Source organism: Hyla sarda, chromosome 5 (genome assembly GCF_029499605.1).
Source record: "Hyla sarda isolate aHylSar1 chromosome 5, aHylSar1.hap1, whole genome shotgun sequence".
NCBI classification, from domain to species: Eukaryota; Metazoa; Chordata; class Amphibia; order Anura; family Hylidae; genus Hyla; species Hyla sarda.
Window position 1 is genome coordinate 98,913,575 of NC_079193.1, and position 20,106 is coordinate 98,933,680.

The window sequence follows — 20,106 nt, forward strand, 5'->3', positions numbered from 1 at the left end:
ATCGGATGTGGACATCAGTTATGTGATATGATCGGATGTGATATGATCTGATGAGGACGTCAGTTATGTGATATGATCGGATGTGGACATCAGTTATGTGATATGATCGGATGAGGACATCAGTTATGTGATATGATGAGATGTGGACATCAGTTATGTGATATGATGAGATGTGGACATCAGTTATGTGATATGATGAGATGAGGACATCAGTTATGTGATATGATCGGATGTGGACATCAGTTATGTGATATGATGAGATGAGGACATCAGTTATGTGATATGATCAGATGAGGACATCAGTTATGTGATATGATGAGATGAGGACATCAGTTATGTGATATGATCGGATGTGGACATCAGTTATGTGATATGATCGGATGTGGACATCAGTTATGTGATATGATCGGATGGGGATATTAGCTATGTGATATGATGAGATGTGCACATCATTTATGTGATATGATCGGATGAGGACATCAGATATGATCGGATGTGGACATAAACTATGTGATATAATCGCATATGGACCCTGTGCCCCCCTTGTATGTCTCCTCCTGGTTCACCTTTCCATTCCATTTAAATCCCCCTTCCTCCCCTCCCCCTCCCGGTTACAGGCAGAGGCTGGCAGGCTGGCGCTGTGCTGCATTGTGTGCACCGAGGAGCTGCTGCTGTTACATGTGGGCACCGGGGCCGGGGGCTGCTGGCCGTTGTGATTAGCGGGGAGGGGGCAGCACATTGTTGTGTTTGGGGTGGGGGAAGGATATTACATCTGGTCACCCTCCTCCTCCTCCCTCTCTCTCTGTGGCTTGCTGCAGGCTTGTGTGTGTGTGTGTGATCTCGCTATGTCGGATGACGATTCCAGGGCCAGCACCAGCTCCTCTTCGTCCACCGCCTCCAGCCAGCAGATAGACCGGGAGCCGGGCAGCCAGCAGCAGCAGCACCACAGCAGCGCCAACCCCAAGAAGAAGGAGAGCAAAGTCAGCATGAGCAAGAACTCCAAACTCCTGTCCACCAGCGCCAAGAGGTAAGGCCGGCGTGCTTTGTGTGCTGCCAGCCTCCATGACGGCATCTACCGGGAGGACTGCTGGTGCCAGGCCGCGCTGCCCCCGCCTGTGTGTGGCTTCCTGCAGACAAAGGCAGCGCGGGGCATTGCCGGGATCCGGGGTCTTATCGGGACAATGGGGAACAACAATAGGACAGAAGTGCTGCCCCTTTAAGTCTAGCTCTATTCTCCCCCCCCCCCCTCCATATTTTGTTCCTCATTAACCCTTTCTCTTCCCCCCCCCCATCCGGCAAGGACTCCGTTCCTCATTTGCATTCCAGGGTGCCACCCACGACGCCTCATTTGCATGTTAGCTTTTTGGGGGTGCTGTGTGACTCCAGACCCTGCCTTAGAGGGGAATACCACACAGAGAACCCCAGAAACCTGCGAGACACGATGGGTGCGGGTAGGAGGCGAGGTAGTCACCGGGAAGGGAGGACAAGGGCTGCGGCGGCCATGTTGTGCCCCCTCCAGTGTGTCTAGCTCCAGTGTGTGCCCCCTCAGGGTGCTGTGCTTGGTCACAATGGTTCTTCTCTTTAGTCAGAGGTGAAAACTGTCCTAGAACATTGTGTCTGTGGGGCCATGGCTGGGCACCAGTGGGCATCAGGCTCCATCTAGCATGTAATGTGCCACCCTCATAGTTCTCCCTGTCTACCTGGTTAATAGGGGGTTCTGGCATCTGCAGATTTACCAGGGAAATGTGTTTGGTTATTTGTATCACCCCTCATTGGTCATAAAACTGGAAGTGCCATGACAGAAAAGGGTCATCTCCATAGACCTGGTGGTCCTATAGCTGAGAATATCGGCATGACGTGGTACATCCAGGGCAGTCTGTATGTCTGGTGAGCCTGGCAGGACCACCTCTGCCACCATACACTATGTGAAAGGGGGGCTTCAGGATTGTGAAGATGGGAGCGATCCCTGAAGGCTTCTCTGAGGGTCTGTCGGGAATCCTGTGTGTGTGTGTGTGTATATATATATATATATATATATATATATATATATATATATATATATATGAGAGATAATAATCGAAGAGGTATGTCCCCAGAACATTCTATAACCATAACGTGGCTGTAGACCCCTCTAGACTGGGGGACACTTTCCGGTATAAATACTGTTCGGATGAAGACCTCTCCATGGTCAGAACTTAAATCTGCAGCATGTCACTGTGCCTCCAGCTGTTGCAAAACTACAACACCCAACATGCCTGGACAGCCGTTGGCTGTCCAGGCATGTTGGGTGTTGTAGTTTTGCAACAGCTGGAGGCACACTGGTCAGAAAACACTGGTATATGCAGTGAATGAGCTTCACACTGTAATATAGTACAGAAGGCCCCAAACTTTTATCCCTTTACATAAAAAAAAAAACATAAGTAGTTATGGAAACACAAAAAAGAATCCCAAATTCTCCTACCTTTTGTTGACAGTGAAACCTCTTTGACAAGACCACCCAACATTCCATAGAAAAGTGCTCTTTCATTATGGTGGTCCTCTCAGAGAAAGAGAAAACTATGTCAACCCATCCGGTCCGGATAAGGTGGTCTTTTTGAATAAGTATCATTTGACACTAATATTACACTCTCCGAGTTGGCACGGTTTAGTGGTTGGGATATACCCAGAATAATGCCAGTTACCAATATAAATGGTTAGAACCTAGGACTGGTATGATGAGCCACTGGTTGGAGACCACGGTTTGAGGACTAGTGGAGATCCCAGGTGCATGGCCAGGTCCTGTAGAGCAGTGGTTCTCAACCTTTTATTGCCTGAGTACCCCTTGACGGCCCATTCCCAAAAAATTGTACCCCCATATTAGAGACATTTTGTAATGATTATAGTATAATTCATATGCTTTACTTTCCTCTATAACAGGCCCCCTGTTCCTCTCCCCATTCCCCCGATTTACAGGTGACGTCTTCTCGAACCGGAGTTGTTTGCTTTTCTTTTCTTCACTATCTGGCCTAGACTGCCATTAAAGGGGTACTCCGCCCCTAGACATCTTGGATAGGGGATAAGATGTCAGATCGCCGGGGTCCCGCTGCTGGGGACCCCGGGGATCGCTGCTGCAGCACCCCCCTGTCATTACTGCGCAAAGCGAGATTGTTCTGCACGTAATGACGGGCAATACAGGGGCCGGAGCATCGTTACGTCACGGCTCCGCCCCTCGTGATGTCACGGCCCGCCCCGTCAATACAAGTCTATGGGAGGGGGCGTGGCGGTCGTCACGCCTCCTGCCATAGACTTGCATTAAGGGGACGGGCTGTGATGTCATGAGGGGCGGAGCCATGACGTCACGCTGCTCCGTCCCCTGTATCGCCCGTCATTACGCACAGAGCAAACTCGCTCTGTGCAGTAATGATGGCGGGGTGCCGCAGCTGCGATCCCCGGGGTCCCCAGCAGCGGGAGCATGGCGATCTAACATCTTATCCCCTATCCTTTGGATAGGGGATAAGATGCCAGGGGCAGAGTACCACTTTAAGATTTCTCCCATACAAGACTTCTCCACAGAACCAGCCAAACAAACATTTTAGCCTCCTTTCTGCAGTACAATACCCACCTATTTACAAACTCCCCATGTTTATTGTCACACACAGTAATAGTACCCACTTTGCATCCCCATAAAGTTGTTAGGGCCCCAAATATAGTTGTAAGCCCCCAAACTGCCCCCCATATATAGTTGTAGGCCACTATACTGTCCTGCTTTGTTGCTCCACTGCTCCTCTGGTCTGGGGACCTATTGTTTTGGCTCAGAGTAGTAAGTCCCCGGTCTGAAGGGGCAGTGGAGCTACAAAGCTGGTGATGGTAGTTACTGCCCACAGCAGCCCAGTGCCCGCGCTTCCCCTTTTGCTGTCCTCCTGCTCCGCTCCTGGGTGCATTGACGTCAGCCTACCATTTCTTTCAAAGTGGTCCAGACCAGTGGCTGTGGCTGCCGTTACTGATTATTTTCGAGTACCCCCTGGAGAACTTCTAAGTACCCCATGGTGGGTACTTGTACCCCAGGTTAAGAAAGAGAGCTGGGGACCACTGATCTAGTATAATGAATATACAGCCAGGGTCTCTGCACACTAAACCTATAGAAGACCTAAAAATACAATGTCTTCACATTTTGAAGTCTTTAGTGGTATGGCCCATAGGTAGATCAGATCCATTAACACCATAGAAGAAGGTGATAAAGTCTTAAGAGCCTGACTGTCACTTTGAAGTACGTTCCTGACCCCTAACCTTTTGGAGTTAATGCCTATCAAAGTTCTTATTGTTGGGCCACCAGTAGAAGCACACTGGCTCCTGGATGAGGGGGCGCTGGCAGGCCACCAGGAGGTGGGGGTGGCATGAGTGGCCTCATGTGTCCGCAGTTATTTCTCCTTCTCGGCTCCATGCACATAAATATTTTATGACACAGAAGGCAAAGAATCTGGTCGACAGTGAAGAATCTTTTCATTAAAATAATTGACGCTTCTCCTCCCCTGACTACTACTGCTCAGTGGCTGTTGACCTCAGTCTTCTAGCCTGACCCCTATAAGAGGAGACTTTACATGCTCGTCTATGGTAAAGCAGAATAATGATGGATTAATGGGCTGTAAACCAACAACAATGATGTTTTCATGGAAATGTTATTACCTAATAGGCTTTTCTGTGACTACAGATTCTACTGGACTGAATTTGTGCTGTGCGGTGTGCCGCTATACAGTCACTGGGAGCAGATCTCAGGGAGCGGAGCTGTAGGTCAGGTGCTGCTACGTCACCGTGATACATAGTACTTTACACACTCCGTGTAAACAACCCCACAAGTGCCTGCAGCCTTGGGGAATACAATGTGACAACTACTGAGCACAATTTGTTACATTTCTGCCTGAAACTGGGACACGTAGTTTAACTGTATTTATTATGCATTTAAGGGTGTGTTCACACGGCCGTCTGTCCCCTATTCCCCCCCCTCCCCCAGTTTAGGTTCCGTTGTTGCTGCTTGTAAACGGAATACAAACTGTTGTAAAATGATCCCATTGATGTCAATGGGATTTTTTTTACAATCCTTTCACATCTGTTTGCACCCGTCTGCGCTCATTTCCGTTTTTTTTAGGGGAGAAAAGACGGTGTATGCAGTATTTTTTTTTCCTATCAAAAGAACGGAAGAATAAACAGATACAGTAAATTTAACATTGAATTCTATGGAAAACGGATGAGCCTTTACGGTCATCCATTTGCATCCGTTTTTTTCAAATTTTTTTTTTTTTATCCGTTTTTACTTCTGAGCATGCTCAGAACAAAAAAAAATTACCTGAACAATAACGGATCCAAACGGATAGCATCTGTTATTGTCAGTTTTGTTTTTTTTGTTAGACGGGAGAAGAACCGGACGGGTCTAGACAGCCGTGTGAACGCAGCCTTAGGCCTTATTTGCACCAGGGTTTAAGATTGAATACAAAACAGGACGTGGCTAAGTGTTCTAAAAGTGCATCCGATTTATTAATGGGGACCCGAATCGATCATACATTTATTAGGTAACCTGTGGATTTTCCTTTTTAAAGGGGTACTCCACTGGCCAGCATTCATAAGTAAATGTTCTGAAAGCTTTTTTCACGCTGTGGGGGTCGGCCACACCCCTCGTGACATCACGGCCACGCCTCTCAATGCAAGTCTATGGGAGGGGGCGTGATGTCTGTCACGCCCCCTCCCATAGACTTGCATTAAAGGGGCGTGGCCGTGATGGCACGACGGGTGGGGGAGACCCCCGCAGCGCAAAAACAGCTTTTGGAACATTTACTTACGGATGCTGGCCAGTGGAGTGCCCCTTAAAGTGTCACCATTGCATAGAATAGGCTTATGAAGCTACACACAGTGCACTGGGGCTTCACAAGCCTATTCTAGGCATACCTTTGCTGTAACAACTGGCTGCTATACTTACAATAAACTGCTTTGTAATCCAGTCCTGAAGATTTCCGAACAGTCAGAGAGGCAAGGCCTGGGGTCCGCTCTTCTCCTGGGCTGCAGCACCTCTCTCAAACTATGAGAGGCTGATGAAGCTCTCCTCTCCGACTGTTCAGACAACTGCAGGACTGGATTACAAAGCTTTTTATTGTAAGTATACAGCAGACAGTTTTTACAGCAAAGGCTTGTCTAGAATAGACTTGTGAAGCCCTGGTGCAATGTGTGTGCAGCTTCACAAGCCTTGCACTTTAAATAGGCACTGTTATTTGTACAACCTTTGCATAGGTCAATAGAACAAACAAATATAAGAAATGATTTAATGTATCTTATTTCTCCTGTTATCAAGCTTCTTACCTCCCCACCCCCTCCTGTGAGACTATTCCTCTCTAAAGATCAGCTCAACTTTGTCCTTTGTCTGCAAGACAAGCAATACAAGTGTATGGAGAGGGAGCTGCACCCTTCAGCTCTGGTAGAGCTACAAATTAGAGATGAAGACTGTGGAGCAGAAATCTGTCCCAGATGGAAATACCCATTGCCTATTGCTCGAATATATATATATAATGAGAAGTCCCATAGAGATTGAATGGAGCGTTAACAAAGCACAATCATTTTGTGGGTCAATGTAGGTCCCAGCTGTGGGACCCCAACCAATCAGATTATCTCCTAGCCTAAAGATATAGAATCAATTTAGGAGGTAATACTCTGCTTAAAGGGGTATTCCAGTTAAAACTTTTCTGTCTAAGTGCTCTCTGATGACACACGTCTCGGGAAACACCCAGTTTAGAAGCAAACCCCATAGCAAACCTCTTCTAAACTGGGCGTTTCCTGAGACACGTGTCATCAGTGAGCACTTAGACAGAAAAGAACAACCTTAACTTCAGCAGCTCATAAGTACTGAAAGGATTAAGATTTTTTAATAGAAGTAATTTACAAATCTGTTTAACTTTCTGGAGCCAGTTAATATATATATATATATATATATATATATATATATATATATAAAAAAAAAGTTTTTTCCTGGATAACCCCTTTAAACATGAGAAGTCCAGAGAGAGGTCTAAGAGGCCCCACGGTTAATAATAGCAGAGTTCACCCTGTGCTATTTCCTATGTTTGGGCACATTCATGACAAGTAAATGGCATAAGTCAATTGTAAATTTTGCCCACTGTCATATAAGGAGCTCTGGCCGGCTTCTTACATGACAGTGCGTTTAACCTATCACTGGCCGGGGTGGGACATCGCTCTGGCCGGTGATAGGCTGACGGCTGTCCAACGTTCCAGTCCCAAGGAACAGCGTAGGCCGACGTAGGTAAGTTAAAGTTTATTTTCTTTATCTTTTGCTTCCCGGGCATAGGGATACAGTGCACAGCAGTGGTCTCAAACCTGCGGACCTCCAGCTGTTGCAAAACTACAACTCCCAGCATGCCCGGACAGCCGTTGGCTGTCCGGGCATGCTGGGAGTTGTAGTTTTGCAACACCTGGAGGTCTGCAAGTTGGAGACCACTGGCGTACAGTATAGGAGTTCCAGCGCCGTTGGCCCCCAACAAAGAGGAGGAGGGCAGTGCTTGCGGGTGACATATGTGAGTAGTACCCCACTGGGCTGATGATTAATGGGGGGGGAGCAGAACAGCTCTGGCGGGTAACATGATTTGGTGGGGGAGAGTAGAACAGCGCTGGCGGGTCACATGATTTGGGGGGCACATTCATGACAAGTAAATGGCATAAGTCAATTGTAAATTTTGCTCAAACTCTTTACTCACGTCCTTTTTTTAGGCATTTTTTTTCTTTCCGCTGTACATTGCACAGCAAAAGGTTAAAACGATAAGGAGGTGTCTGTCATTTGCACCTTTATCTTACTTGCATTACCCCACTTTTTGGGCATAGTTCACTTAAGAAATGAGGCGACCCTGTTTTATATTAAAGCGACTGTCCAGTCACAACCTCAGGTATCTGTAAGTGATTACATATAGGTGGTGGCTGCCAGCAATCTATTTCCTTTGATCTTAGGGCAGAGCTGTGATCTGTGACTACATTTTAGCTACAATGCCTGCAAGAGAGTCCAATGTAGTCTGAGTAGTATTGTACCAGCTTCCAAGTGTAGCCAGACCATGGAAACAGCGGGATCAGATAAATTCAAGTTTATTATCCAAAATGTAACGCGTTTCGCTGTGCAAGCGCAGCTTCATCAGGCAGGTTTGCATGTAATACTGCCCCATGAAGCTGCTCTTGTGCAGTGAAACACGCTGCATTCTGGATAATAAACTTGAATTTATCTGATCTCGCTGTTGCCATGGTCTGGTCAGCGCCTGCTAGATCCTGCTACACTTGGAATCTGGTCCAATACTACTTAGCTGGAGGGCTGCAGACGGACCTTTTTATACTAAGCGATTACCATTGTTGTGTTTGTTGCTACACAATCACCCCGGGTTAGCGGCTTTTATCATTCCCAGATTCCTACCCTGTCTCCGGTGTTACTTACCCAATGGAGTGCCTTCTATCTCTCTTATAGATTTGATGTAGTCTTAGCCACGCCTTCTGCCTTCTCATTGGTTAAAGCTTTTGTTCTGCCTCCTCTGATTGGCTGTCGTATATACCGCCACTCCACATCAGGCTCACCAGGATGTCCATGTATTGAGCAGTGTTTCCCAAGCAGGGTGTTGCAAAACTACTATTCTCAACATGGGAGTTGGTTTTGCAACAGCTGGAGGCACCCTACTTGGGAAATACTGGTAAGGAGGGATGATTTCTGTTACTGCATATAACCAGTATATGACATGCATCTATTGAGAAGGGTTTCTTTAATAAATTAGAGCAGCGTTTCCCCTTTCAGCATGAAGAGACAGCTAAAGGCTTCTGGGCATGCTGGGATTTGTAGTTTTGCCACAGCTGGTGGTGCATTGGTTTTGAAACGCTGAATTAGAGGGATTGTCTCGTGATGTTCCTTTCTCTATTATCAGCTGATCTGTTGGTCGCCATGGGTCTCACTCCTGACATCCCTAGTGATCAGCTGTTGTTGGAAGGTTTTGTCCATATGACTAGTATGACATGCTGACCATTCAAACCAAAATAGGGGGCAATCCGCAATTGTGCATTTTACTTCACATCCGCAGAGGATCCTGTGTGTAAATACTCTCTTACTTAGTTATTCACCATATACTACACGTCTATCTAAAATTAGGGGAAATTAGGGCTGGGCGGTATAGCGGTTCATACCGAATACCAACGTTTTTTGGCTGCACGATATGAATTTTTCCCATACCGCAATACCGGTTGGGCCCCTCCCCCTTGGGAATAAATTATCAGCACAGCGCAGCACTGTCCCCACATCGGGGAACTAATCCTATGTTACCCGCCAGAGCTGTTCTGCTCCCCCCCCCAATTAATTATCAGCCCAGCAGGGTACTAATCACATATGTCACCCGCAAGCACTGCCCTCCTCCTCTTTGTTGGGGGCCAACGGCGCTGGAACTCCTATACTGTACGCCAGTGGTCTCCAACTTGCGGACCTCCAGATGTTACAAAACTACAACTCCCGGCATGCCCGGACAGCCAACGGCTGTCCAGGCATGCCGGGAGTTGTAGTTTTGCAACAGCTGGAGGTCCGCAGGTTTGAGACCAGTGCTGTGCACTGTATCCCTATGCCCGGGCTGCAAAAGATAAAGAAAATAAACTTTAACTTACCTACGTCGGCCTACGCTGTTCCTTGGGACTGGAACGTCGGACAGCCGTCAGCCTATCACCGGCCGGAGCGATGTCCCGCCCCGGCCAGTGATAGGCTGAGCCCACTGTCATGTAAGGAGCTCTGGCCGGCTTATTTCATGACAGTGCGTTTAACCTATCACTGGCCGGTGCGGGACATCGCTCTGGCCGGTCCCAAGGAACAGCGTAGGCCGACGTAGGTAAGTTAAAGTTTATTTTCTTTATCTTTTGCTTCCCGGGCATAGGGATACAGCGTACAGCAGTGGTCTCAAACCTGCGGACCTCCAGCTGTTGCAAAACTACAACTCCTAGCATGCCCGGACAGCCGTTGGCTGTCCGGACATGCTGGGAGTTTACTTTTGCAACACCTGGAGGTCTGCAAGTTGGAGACCACTGGCGTACAGTATAGAGTTCCAGCGGCCCCCAACAAAGAGGAGGAGGGCAGTGCTTGCGGGTGACACATGTGAGTAGTACCCCACTGGGCTGATAATTAATGGGGGGGGAGCAGAACAGCTCTGGCGGGTCACATGATTTGGTGGGGGAGAGTAGAACAGCGCTGGCGGGTCACATGATTTGGGGGGGAGCATAACAGCGCTGGCGGGTCACATGATTTAGAGGGGGCGGGGGGGAATACCATCATATACCGTGGAACCGCCATAAGTTACAAAAATACCGTGATACACATTTGATCATACCGCCCAGCTCTAGTGGAAATAAATAAAAATAAAAAAAAACTACACTGGTGCACCAAAACTGCGCCCTGTGAACAAGACCATGCACTGAAATAAGAGTTTCCCCGCCCCCTTTGCAGAAATAAAATTTGTGTTGTTGGACTATTACAGTAACAGTGTTTCCAGGCATATGGAGGTTTTCAGCTCATACCTCTGACACAGGAGCTTGAAGTAAAAAATATATATATAATTATTGTATGAATATATAAAGCTGTTTTGTTTGTTAGACTTCCCAGCTGTTTGATGTTTGTTACGAATTGTTGAAGATCCTTTTGGAAGTAATCCCAAATCCATCTACAAAATCTAGACCCGGCCAAAAAGCCTGGTAGGAATTTTTTACACGTACGTTTACAGAATGACATTTCCTAGGTGTGATGGTAAAGAATGGTTATCATCCAAACGCCTTCGAAAAATGAGCTGTCACCTTAAATGACACTGGTGGTTTAGTAAATACTAACCATTCCGCAGATTTTTGTATTTTCTCTCTTTTTTTTTAAATGGAGTTGTATGGTGCTAATGCTGTTCCTGTTATTCCTCCTGGAAATATATTCATAAATTGACAACTAAGTGTTAGGGCCGGAAAAGACAGTCAGAGCCGCGCCGTAAATGAGTGCTGATCTCGTCGTTTGGTTCTCCAGATCATTCGCGCAGCATTTCGCCATTGGCTGCATGTCCCTGTGTTACACGGAAAGATGTACCGCCAACGGGCAATTTCTTAGTGGGTCATAGTGACCCCATCTGCTGAGAATCCTTTGCGCATTTGTCGGATGATCTTTGGCCATCGGATGATTGTCTGAATGTTCGGCTGATTAATCTTCCCATGTAATAGGGCCCTTTGTCATATGTGTTCCTCAGCTGTCTGATACTGTCAGCATTAGGCTATGTTCACATGGATTTATTTCTTAACAGAAGTCCACGGGAATATTCCGCTTGGAAATTCCACTGCAGCAGAGTCCCATTGATTTCAGTGGGATTCTGCTGTATCGGTCACATTTTGGAATTTCCGCGGCAGATGTTTCTGCTGCGGAAATCCCTATTCTGGCGTCCACAGAAAGAATAGTCACGTCTATTCTTTCTGCGAATTCCGCCTGGTAATGCATTTCCGAGCAGTCCTAGCGCCTGCCGGAACTTTCAAATCTGCGGAGCGTCCGTATTTTCCGGGCAGACATTCCGCATGGAAATAACCAGGTGAATATAGCCTTAAAGGGGTTGTCCAGAATCACAAAAACACAGCTTCTTTTTTTGCAAAAATAGCAGTCCACGGGTCATGTGTAATACGGCAGCTCAGTCCCTTAGCTCAATTCACTTTAATGGAGCCGAACTGCAATACCAGACACAACCTGTGTACAAGAGTGGTGCTGTTTTTGCTAGAATTTTTTTTTTTTTTCTAATCTTGGACAACTCCTTTATTCGGAAAATGCCAGTGTGTAATTCATCTCCACCTCGTAACACATTAGTTTGTTTATTCTCAAATTTCTCAGACAAATAACCGAGGAAAGGCATTCTACAGAAACGATTCCCCAGAATTGTTGTTTTATGGGAAATACAAACATTTACTTAAACAGATGTCACAGGAGCTTATTGACTTTGAGGCCAACATAAATGCAAAGCCCATAAAAGCTGCTAATATCCCTCATTCCCGTGTATGTCAATGTAGCAATGCGAGTAATGTTCCCTGCGTCTGCCCCAATCTTTGTGTACTTTGTTGCATCAATGATATCCTATTTAACCATGTGAGTCCTCACAGCTGATCGCCGCATGCTACGCAGAGGTCAGTGATTGGCTGCTGCAGTTACGTGAGTATACGGGATGTCATTGATGCAACAATGTACACATAGGTAACCAGACACTTTCCATGTTGTCCCTGACATTTGCTGTGAATGAAAGTGTGGAGTTCCACTATTACACACTTCCTCCGCGCTTATCTAATGTGAATGTCAGCACTGGACCAGTCCAGGGAATGTCTTACCGAAGCCATACATCTACTTTTTATGCAGTGTTTCCCAACCAGGGTGCCTCCAGCTGTTGCAAAACTACAACTCCCAGCATGCCCGGACAGCCTTCGGCTGTCCGGGCATGCTGGGTGTTGTAGTTTTGCAACAGCTGGAGGCACCCTGGTTGGGAAACACTGTTTAATGCTGTTTTTTCACCGTATGTGTGGTGTCCCGGTACCGTATTGCATACCGTACCTTGTATGGTGGTCCCCAAAGTCAGAGTAACTACGCTCAGGTAGGGTCCCCAAGGTGGGACAGCCCCTAGTCGCCTCTCCTCTACTCTAATTCTGTGGAATTTATGTTTGGTGTATATGTAGATTAATAATAATAATGTATATTATATAATAGTATACTTACCTTGCTAGCGTCGCAGGACCTTTGGTCATGTGACTAGTTTGAATCCTCTATGGTATGTTAGAGGACCTTTGGAGGTCCTTGGGTCACATGTTACCCATAATCCCATGTGAAGGTGATTGACTTCAGTATTGGACCAATTAGCACTAGTCCAGCCCCTGCCCATATAGGGGAGCTGTAGCCAATGATCGCTCTCTTGGGTTGCTGCTCTTGTGGATGCCGGACTAGCAGGACGGATCTGCGCAACTTTCAAAGACACTTAAGGCCTGAAAACCTATCGGCCTCAGCTGAACTTAACAGTGAGTTCTAACCTAATCCCTGCTAAAGCTAGCGTGACTACTGGACCTCAACTAAATCCCCCAGTGGAACAGCGCGTATCAATCTAAAGGATTCTAAATTGCTTAAGGTCCCAACCTTTGTCAATCTCCCAGCTAATTTGCATTTGTAGAGACTGTTCCTGTTGTGAAGTTGCATAAAATCTTCTGTAAAAGTTCCAACTGTTTTCAGCAAACTCTCCGGTTGTGGACATTCAATTATTCTATACCTCCCTATCGCTCTTGGGAAGGGTGGCGGTAGGACAAGCATTACAGAGGAGCCCTCACCCTGGCGTCACGAATAGCAAGGGTTAACCAGACACCCTTTAATCACCGCACAGCTACATCCCATATACCCTACTCCCCCAGGCTATCACATATGCTTATGAGTCAGTGTAATGAAACGTAGTTTGTCAATAGTAACAGAATAATAAAGTCAATAAACAACAATGGGGATTATTACAGCTGCCAAGTAATATTCGCCATGTGTGGCTATGTGAAAAGTGACCTTTGGACTGAGCCAGGAAACCACCGTAAACCCCTATAATAGTATATACAGTATTTACCAAATTTTCCCAAAGCTTGTGGTTAATTTGACTCAATCGAGCGGCTCCTGAATCCTTTTTGAAGTTGGTCATACAAAGCTGCCAGACTAAAACCATTATCTGGCAAATGGCCCAGAATTGTAGCGGAAATGTGCTTGCAATGACTCCTATATTCCATAATGGGCCCTTTTACAATAAGTTAGTGTTACCAAAACAAAATCTCTGGCTACAGCTTCTTCTGGATTGTGGATGTAGACCTCATCTAGAGGAAGGAACGATGGCAGGAATGGAGCCCTGGGGGCTGGAATGGCAAGTCTGTATGTCTTGTCTCGGGAATGATGGGGTCAGCTCAGTACTTGGCTACTGATATGTTTATGGGGATCTCTATAACTGTATGGTAAAATAAATAATAGTGGTATCTAGATATGTATCTAATCCATGTGGACTATTTCTAGGGCGACACATTCAATAGGCCAGTGTTTTCTAAACAGTGTGTCTCCTGTTGTTGCAAAACTACAACTCTTCGGTTGTCCGAGCATGCTGGAAATTGTCATTTTGCAACAGCTGAAGACACCACGGTTTGGAAAACACTGCCTTGTTCACACTTGGGAATTTCCGAGGGGCATTCCGCTGCAGCAGAGTTCCATTCATTTCTATGAGATTCTGCTGCACTCTGCACATGGGGGAGATCCCAATTCCAGCATCCGCAGAAACATTACACCGGTTCAATGTTTCTGCGGATTCCGCTTGGAAATGCATTACCATTTATTAAAGGGGTTATCCAGGAATAAAAAAACAAGCATAATTTCTTTCAAAAACCGCTCCCTGTCTGTCTCCACCTTGGGTGTGGTATTACAATACAACTTGGCTCCATTCACTTCAATGGAACTAAGCTGCAGAACCACACCCAGCCTGGAGACAGACAGGGAGCCGTCTTTGAAAGAAATTATCTTTTTTTTTTTTTATCCTTTTGGCGTTTTTTTCACTCTTCTTGGCGTTTTTCAGCTCCTTGGCGGTTTTGCAAAGTTGCAGCATGTGGAGCCTATGGCGTCCCCCCCCCCCCCCCCCCCCCTGAAATTGTGGTGTTTTTCTCCCATGGGAGTAAAAAAAAAGCCAAGAAAAATGCCATGTGGATTTTAACTTTGGCGTTTTTGCAGCCGGTTTTTATTCTTTTTTTGAAAGTGATGGAGATGCCTTTTTTTTTAAATAAAATTTAGTTGAGTACCATAAAAAAAAAAATAGATACAGTAATGATGGAAAAATTGTATCTAACAATTTTTCTTTTTTATAACAACATTTTTATAAATTTTTAAAACAGGGATCAATTTATGTGGGTGGGCAGGGAACCAAAATGTAGCCGACAATAATAAAAATGTAGTGTGTAGTTTTCCCTTTCTTTCTTTTTTTATTTTATTTTTTACATTTTTTTTTAGGTAGTACTAGTAGCACCTGTTCTAATTGACAGATCGCCCTGTGTCCGTTGCGATCCTTCTGTATCATTTATAGATGCGGCCGGCCGCTCTACTCTGGTCCCCTGCACTGACTTATATATACACCTATTCATATTTCCCACAGAGAGTAGGGATTGGCTAGATGGTTCCAGACAATCACAACTCTCTGTGGGAAATAAGAATATGTGTATATATACGTCAGTGCAGGGGACCATAGAAGAGCGGCCGCCGCATCTATACATTATACAGGAGTGACATTCGCTGTGATCTTTCCTTAACTGCAGGTACTACTACTCCAAACATGGAACACACTCTGCTCCATGCTGGGAGCTGTAGTACCTGCATTAATAGACAGATCGCAACAGGTGTTAGAAGTTACACTCGCTGCACTCTGTCTATTAATGCAGGTACTACAGCTCCCAGCATGGAGCAGAGTGTGCTCAATGTTGGGAGTAGTAGTACCTGCAGTTAAGGACTCATTACAGCGGGTGTCACTCCTGACGCACAATGCAATCGTCCTATCTAGTGCAGAGATGTGGAGCGGCTTTCTCTTGCGCTCGCATCTCTGCACTAAATTCCGGCCGGCCAGTGATATGAATAGAACATCACTCATTCATATTTCCCGCTGAGAGCGGGAATTGGCTGCAACCATCCGGCCAATCCCCACTCTGGGCGGAAAATATGTAATTTCTATTCACGGCCGGAGTACAGAGCAGAGATACGCATCTCTGCTATATTATGGACGATCGCAGTGACACCCGTGGCGATCTGTCTTATTAGTACAGGAACTACTACTCCCATCATTGAACAGTATGTTCCTTGCTGGGAGTAGTAGTACTACCTAAAAAATAGAGAGAAAAAAATGAAATGCACACTTTATAAAAAAAATTATAAAAATGTTATAAAAAAAAAAAGAAAAATTTTGTTAACATTTTTTTTCCCCATCCCTACTGCATTCTTTTTTATATTTTTTTTTTTGTACCCAACAAAGTTTGAAGAAAAAATCCAAAGGGATCAAAAATGCAATTTTCACTCAAATGCAAAAACGCCAGAAAAAAACATCTGACGCAGGAAATTGCACTGGAGTTTTTTTTCTTCCGTTTTTTTTCTTCCTGCCGTTTTTTATTTATTTTATTTTTTATTCTTATTGGGACGTTTTTGGGGGAAAAAATCCAAGTGGAATCCTAGCCTTAAGACGGTGAATGAAACAAATGAGCATAATGTCTGCGTGCATTTTCTCGGCAGATATTTTGCACATTTTCAACCATATGAACATAATCTTAGGCTTCAGCCTACATGGTGATTCTCTTTCCATCGGCCTGCCGTTTGTATAGAATAGATCCCTATGTGCACATGGTTATACTGTTTGACATCTCAGGTTCTTGCTGCAGGTGGTTGGTTTCAATGAATCAATTCTAATCAATTCTAATTTTTGTTTTTTTGTTGTATGCAGGATTCAAAAGGAGCTGGCAGATATCACTCTGGACCCTCCTCCCAACTGCAGGTTAGTAGTCACTGAAAATGACCCCCTCCCCCTCCCAATTGTCCTGGTGACATTACTGACTTGCAGAGCTGCTTCTGGTAAGACAGGAGAAGTTGATGAATTGTCACACTTCTTTCTACTATGTGTGGACAAATAATTTTAATACATTACAATTCCAGATCTTAGTACCAGTTTTATTGGGATTTGCTTGTAAATTGAGGTCATACCCAGGGGTGTGGAAATTTTATAAAAAACTACTTGTCCACGGGACTAAAATGGAGCAAAATCTACTTGTCCCTCATGACGATCCACTTGTCCGGCCAATTTTCGCTTTTACGCACTCATTTTTTTCCTCCTCGCCCTATAATAGCCACAAATACCTACTATAATGACACCTTTTAATTTTTCAATAACATATTCTCTGAACCAAAAAATATATACGGTATATATTTGGGGAAGTGAAATTGAAATAGTAAAAGATAATTTTGCAGATTTGGTGATTTTCTTTTCTGCACCATTTACCTTGTGGTCAGATAACATGTTAGTTTTATAGTTTAGGCGCCTGATTACAGCAATACCAGATTTGTATCGTTTACGTCATGTTTTACTAATTCTGAACGTTTTCTAATTTTTTTAATTGCCATTTTTTAACCCATGTAGCTTTATTTTTTTTCCACATACCAGGCTGTATGAGGGCTCATGTTTTGCGCCATAATCAGTTTTTTGTATCGGTACCATTTTGGCATTGATCTGACTTTTTAATCGCTTTTTAACTTTTTTTTTTATGGGATATTATAAAAATTGCAAATCTGTGGTTTGATATTTTTTTACATTTACCGTACGAGATACATAATGTTATATTTTAATAGGTTGTACAATTACGCACGAAGCGATACCAAAGCGAAACCATATTTTATTATGTTTGCATGTTTTTATATAGGAAAAGGGGGTGATTTGAACTTTTAACATGGAAGGGGTTAATGCAGCGGTCTTCAAACTGTGGCCCTCCAGATGTTGCAAAACTAAAACTCCCAGCATGCCCGGATTCCTGGCATGCTGGGAATTGTAGTTTTGTAACATCTGGAGGGGCACAGTTTGAAGACCACTAGGTTAATGTGTCTTTCAAACTTTTATTAAAACTTTTTAATTTTTTTTTACACTTTATTAGACTAATAGGAGGAATCATTAGATTCCTCAGACAGATGAATAGATTCTATTGAACTCTATTAATCTGTGTGCTCTGTGATCCATTGATAGAGCCTAGTCCAGCCAAGATCTATCAATGACCGAGCCGGGACAGGAGGAAGCAGAGGTAAGTCCTCCGGCTACCTCTATAGTGGATCGCCCCCCTCACGATCGTGCTGCGGGGGGCGATCCACCCCACTAGCCCACCAGGGAGCATTCACATCTCCCTTTAGACGCCGCTGTCAGCTTTGAGAGCGGCGATCTAAAGGGTTAATAGCCAGCCGTGGCGATCGCCGCATTGCTGGCTATTAGCGGCCCCCGGCTACTAAGAACAGCCGGGGGCTGCAGAGTATGGAGCGGGCAGGAGTCTGGAGCCCGCTCCATACATACTGCAGAGCGCCGCATGCATCTCCCCGTGCAGACGTGCCTCCTCCCCTCAGCTCTCCGAAGCTACAGCTGGGGGGGAGTGAAGGCAGAGGACGCAGGTCTGCACGGGGAGCAAGAAGCCACGCCCCCTCATCTCCCCCCGCACGTCTTCAGAGCAGGAGAGAGAAGACATACACAGCTCTGCTTCCGAGGATACAGTTTTTTATTGTCGGAGGCGGCAGAGTATGGAGCGGGCAGGAGTCGGCAGCCCGCTCCATACAGACTGCAGATCGCCACCGCACTTGTCAGGTCCGGCCCTGCTTGCCCGAAGCCGGGCTAAGGGCCGGACAAATTCACCTGCCCGGCGCCCAAAACTGCTAGTCCCGGGCGTCGGGCGATAGGAATTCCACATCCCTGATACCCATAAAATGATCTCCATGCCTGTGGCTACCATAACCTAATACCTAACCTCTGAGATCAGTGCTGCCTCTTTCACCTGGCCTGTTCACCTGACAGTCTGTGCAGCAAGGTCTTGGAGGTTCCTTTAGGCATTTCTAAATGTTGTTGTAAATGGATATAGAAAAGGTAAAGAGCTCATTGGTTCAGATATAGAGGTGAGAGGTGATAGGTGATTTACTATGGCAGTGTTTCCCAACCAGGGTGCCTCCAGCTGTTGCAAAACTACAACTCCCAGCATGCCCGGACAGCCGACGGCTGTCCGGGCATGCTGGGAGTTGTAGATCTGCAACAGCTGGAGGCACCCTGGTTGGGAAACACTGTACTAGAGTATTGATAGACACATTGTGATCCCATAGAAAACAAAGGGAACTAGCAGCATTTCCGGAGCCCAAGCAGAATGTATGTAAGTCTTTGGGACTATACGTGATCCATTGCAGTACTCTGGAGTTCCACACTGTATTGTCTAGATACTTTCTGCCTCCTGGAGCATATTCAGGTTTGGCAGGTCCTGATCACTGCTTTGGATCTTGGCTGGCTGCACCTTGTCAATTACATGTGCTCCGAAACAACCAGTCTGCCGACTTTGTTTTATTCTTTTGGCCCAGAGAGTACGAACCTGTAGGTGGAGTGAACGGCTGTATCGCTAGATCTTATATATACAGCGTGACTGTTCAGAGAACTACCAATGGCGCACAGTAAGGCATTCTCATCTGTGAATAGCAGAGTGTATTAAAGGAGTTTACCATAAAGCAAATGTACCTGCGCTAAATGAATATTCATTAGCTGTGAACAAGACCTTTTTGACATCCGTTTTTGGGACAAGATTGAAACCAACAATATATTACAAAGGTCAATCACATCTTATAGGGGGAGATTTATCAAAACTTATGCAGAGATAAAGTCCGACTAGTTGCCCATAGCCACCAATCAAATAGCTTCTTTCATTTTTGAAAAAGGCCTCTGAAATATAAAAGCAATTTGGTTGCTATAGGCAACTGGTCAACTTTTTTCTCAGCACGGTTTTTAATGAATCTCCCCCATAGTCCCTTTAAAGTTAGCTATATATAGTTTCATGTGTATTTTGCTGCAGCTATTCTTCTGCTGATAAATTGGCAGCAGGAAATCTACAGCAAAATATCCATGTGTGACCCTACCTCCAGGACTCGCTCACATGGGTGGATTTGGTGGCGAACTTGTGGCGTGTTCCCCCGCTGTGAGTTTTAATAGTGGCGGGCTGTCCGCAGTGGAAATTCTGCTGCTGAAAAATCTGCTGTGAAGAGCCCACCCCTATTTAAACTCGCAGCGGGAAACACACAGCAAGTTTAAATCTGCCAGTGTGAACAAACCCTATGGGTCCGTTAACAGGGGTGGATTTCCTGCTGATTTTCTGCAGAAAATCTGCAGCAGACATTGCTACCATTGACTTCAATAAGTCAGCTGACTTTGGCTCCCATAGCTGTGTGAAAACTCCTCAGGTAAGCTCACACACAATGGTTTTGTTGTAGAAAACTTAAGCAACAAGTCCATAAACAGTCTCTACAGAAATCTGCACCCA

The 20,106-nt window shown here is 45.5% G+C and overlaps 1 protein-coding gene across 1 annotated transcript in view; it reads left to right on the forward strand.

The window, feature by feature from the left end:
• Positions 1-636: 636 nt before the first annotated feature.
• The window catches only part of UBE2E1 (ubiquitin conjugating enzyme E2 E1), a 44,688-nt gene continuing 25,218 nt past the window's right edge, over positions 637-20,106 (forward strand). Inside the window, exons 1-2 of the mRNA XM_056519976.1 lie at positions 637-1,027; positions 16,512-16,562. Coding sequence (XP_056375951.1) covers positions 846-1,027; positions 16,512-16,562 — 233 coding nt within the window. The 5' untranslated portion in view covers positions 637-845. The remainder of the gene's footprint in view (positions 1,028-16,511; positions 16,563-20,106) is intronic.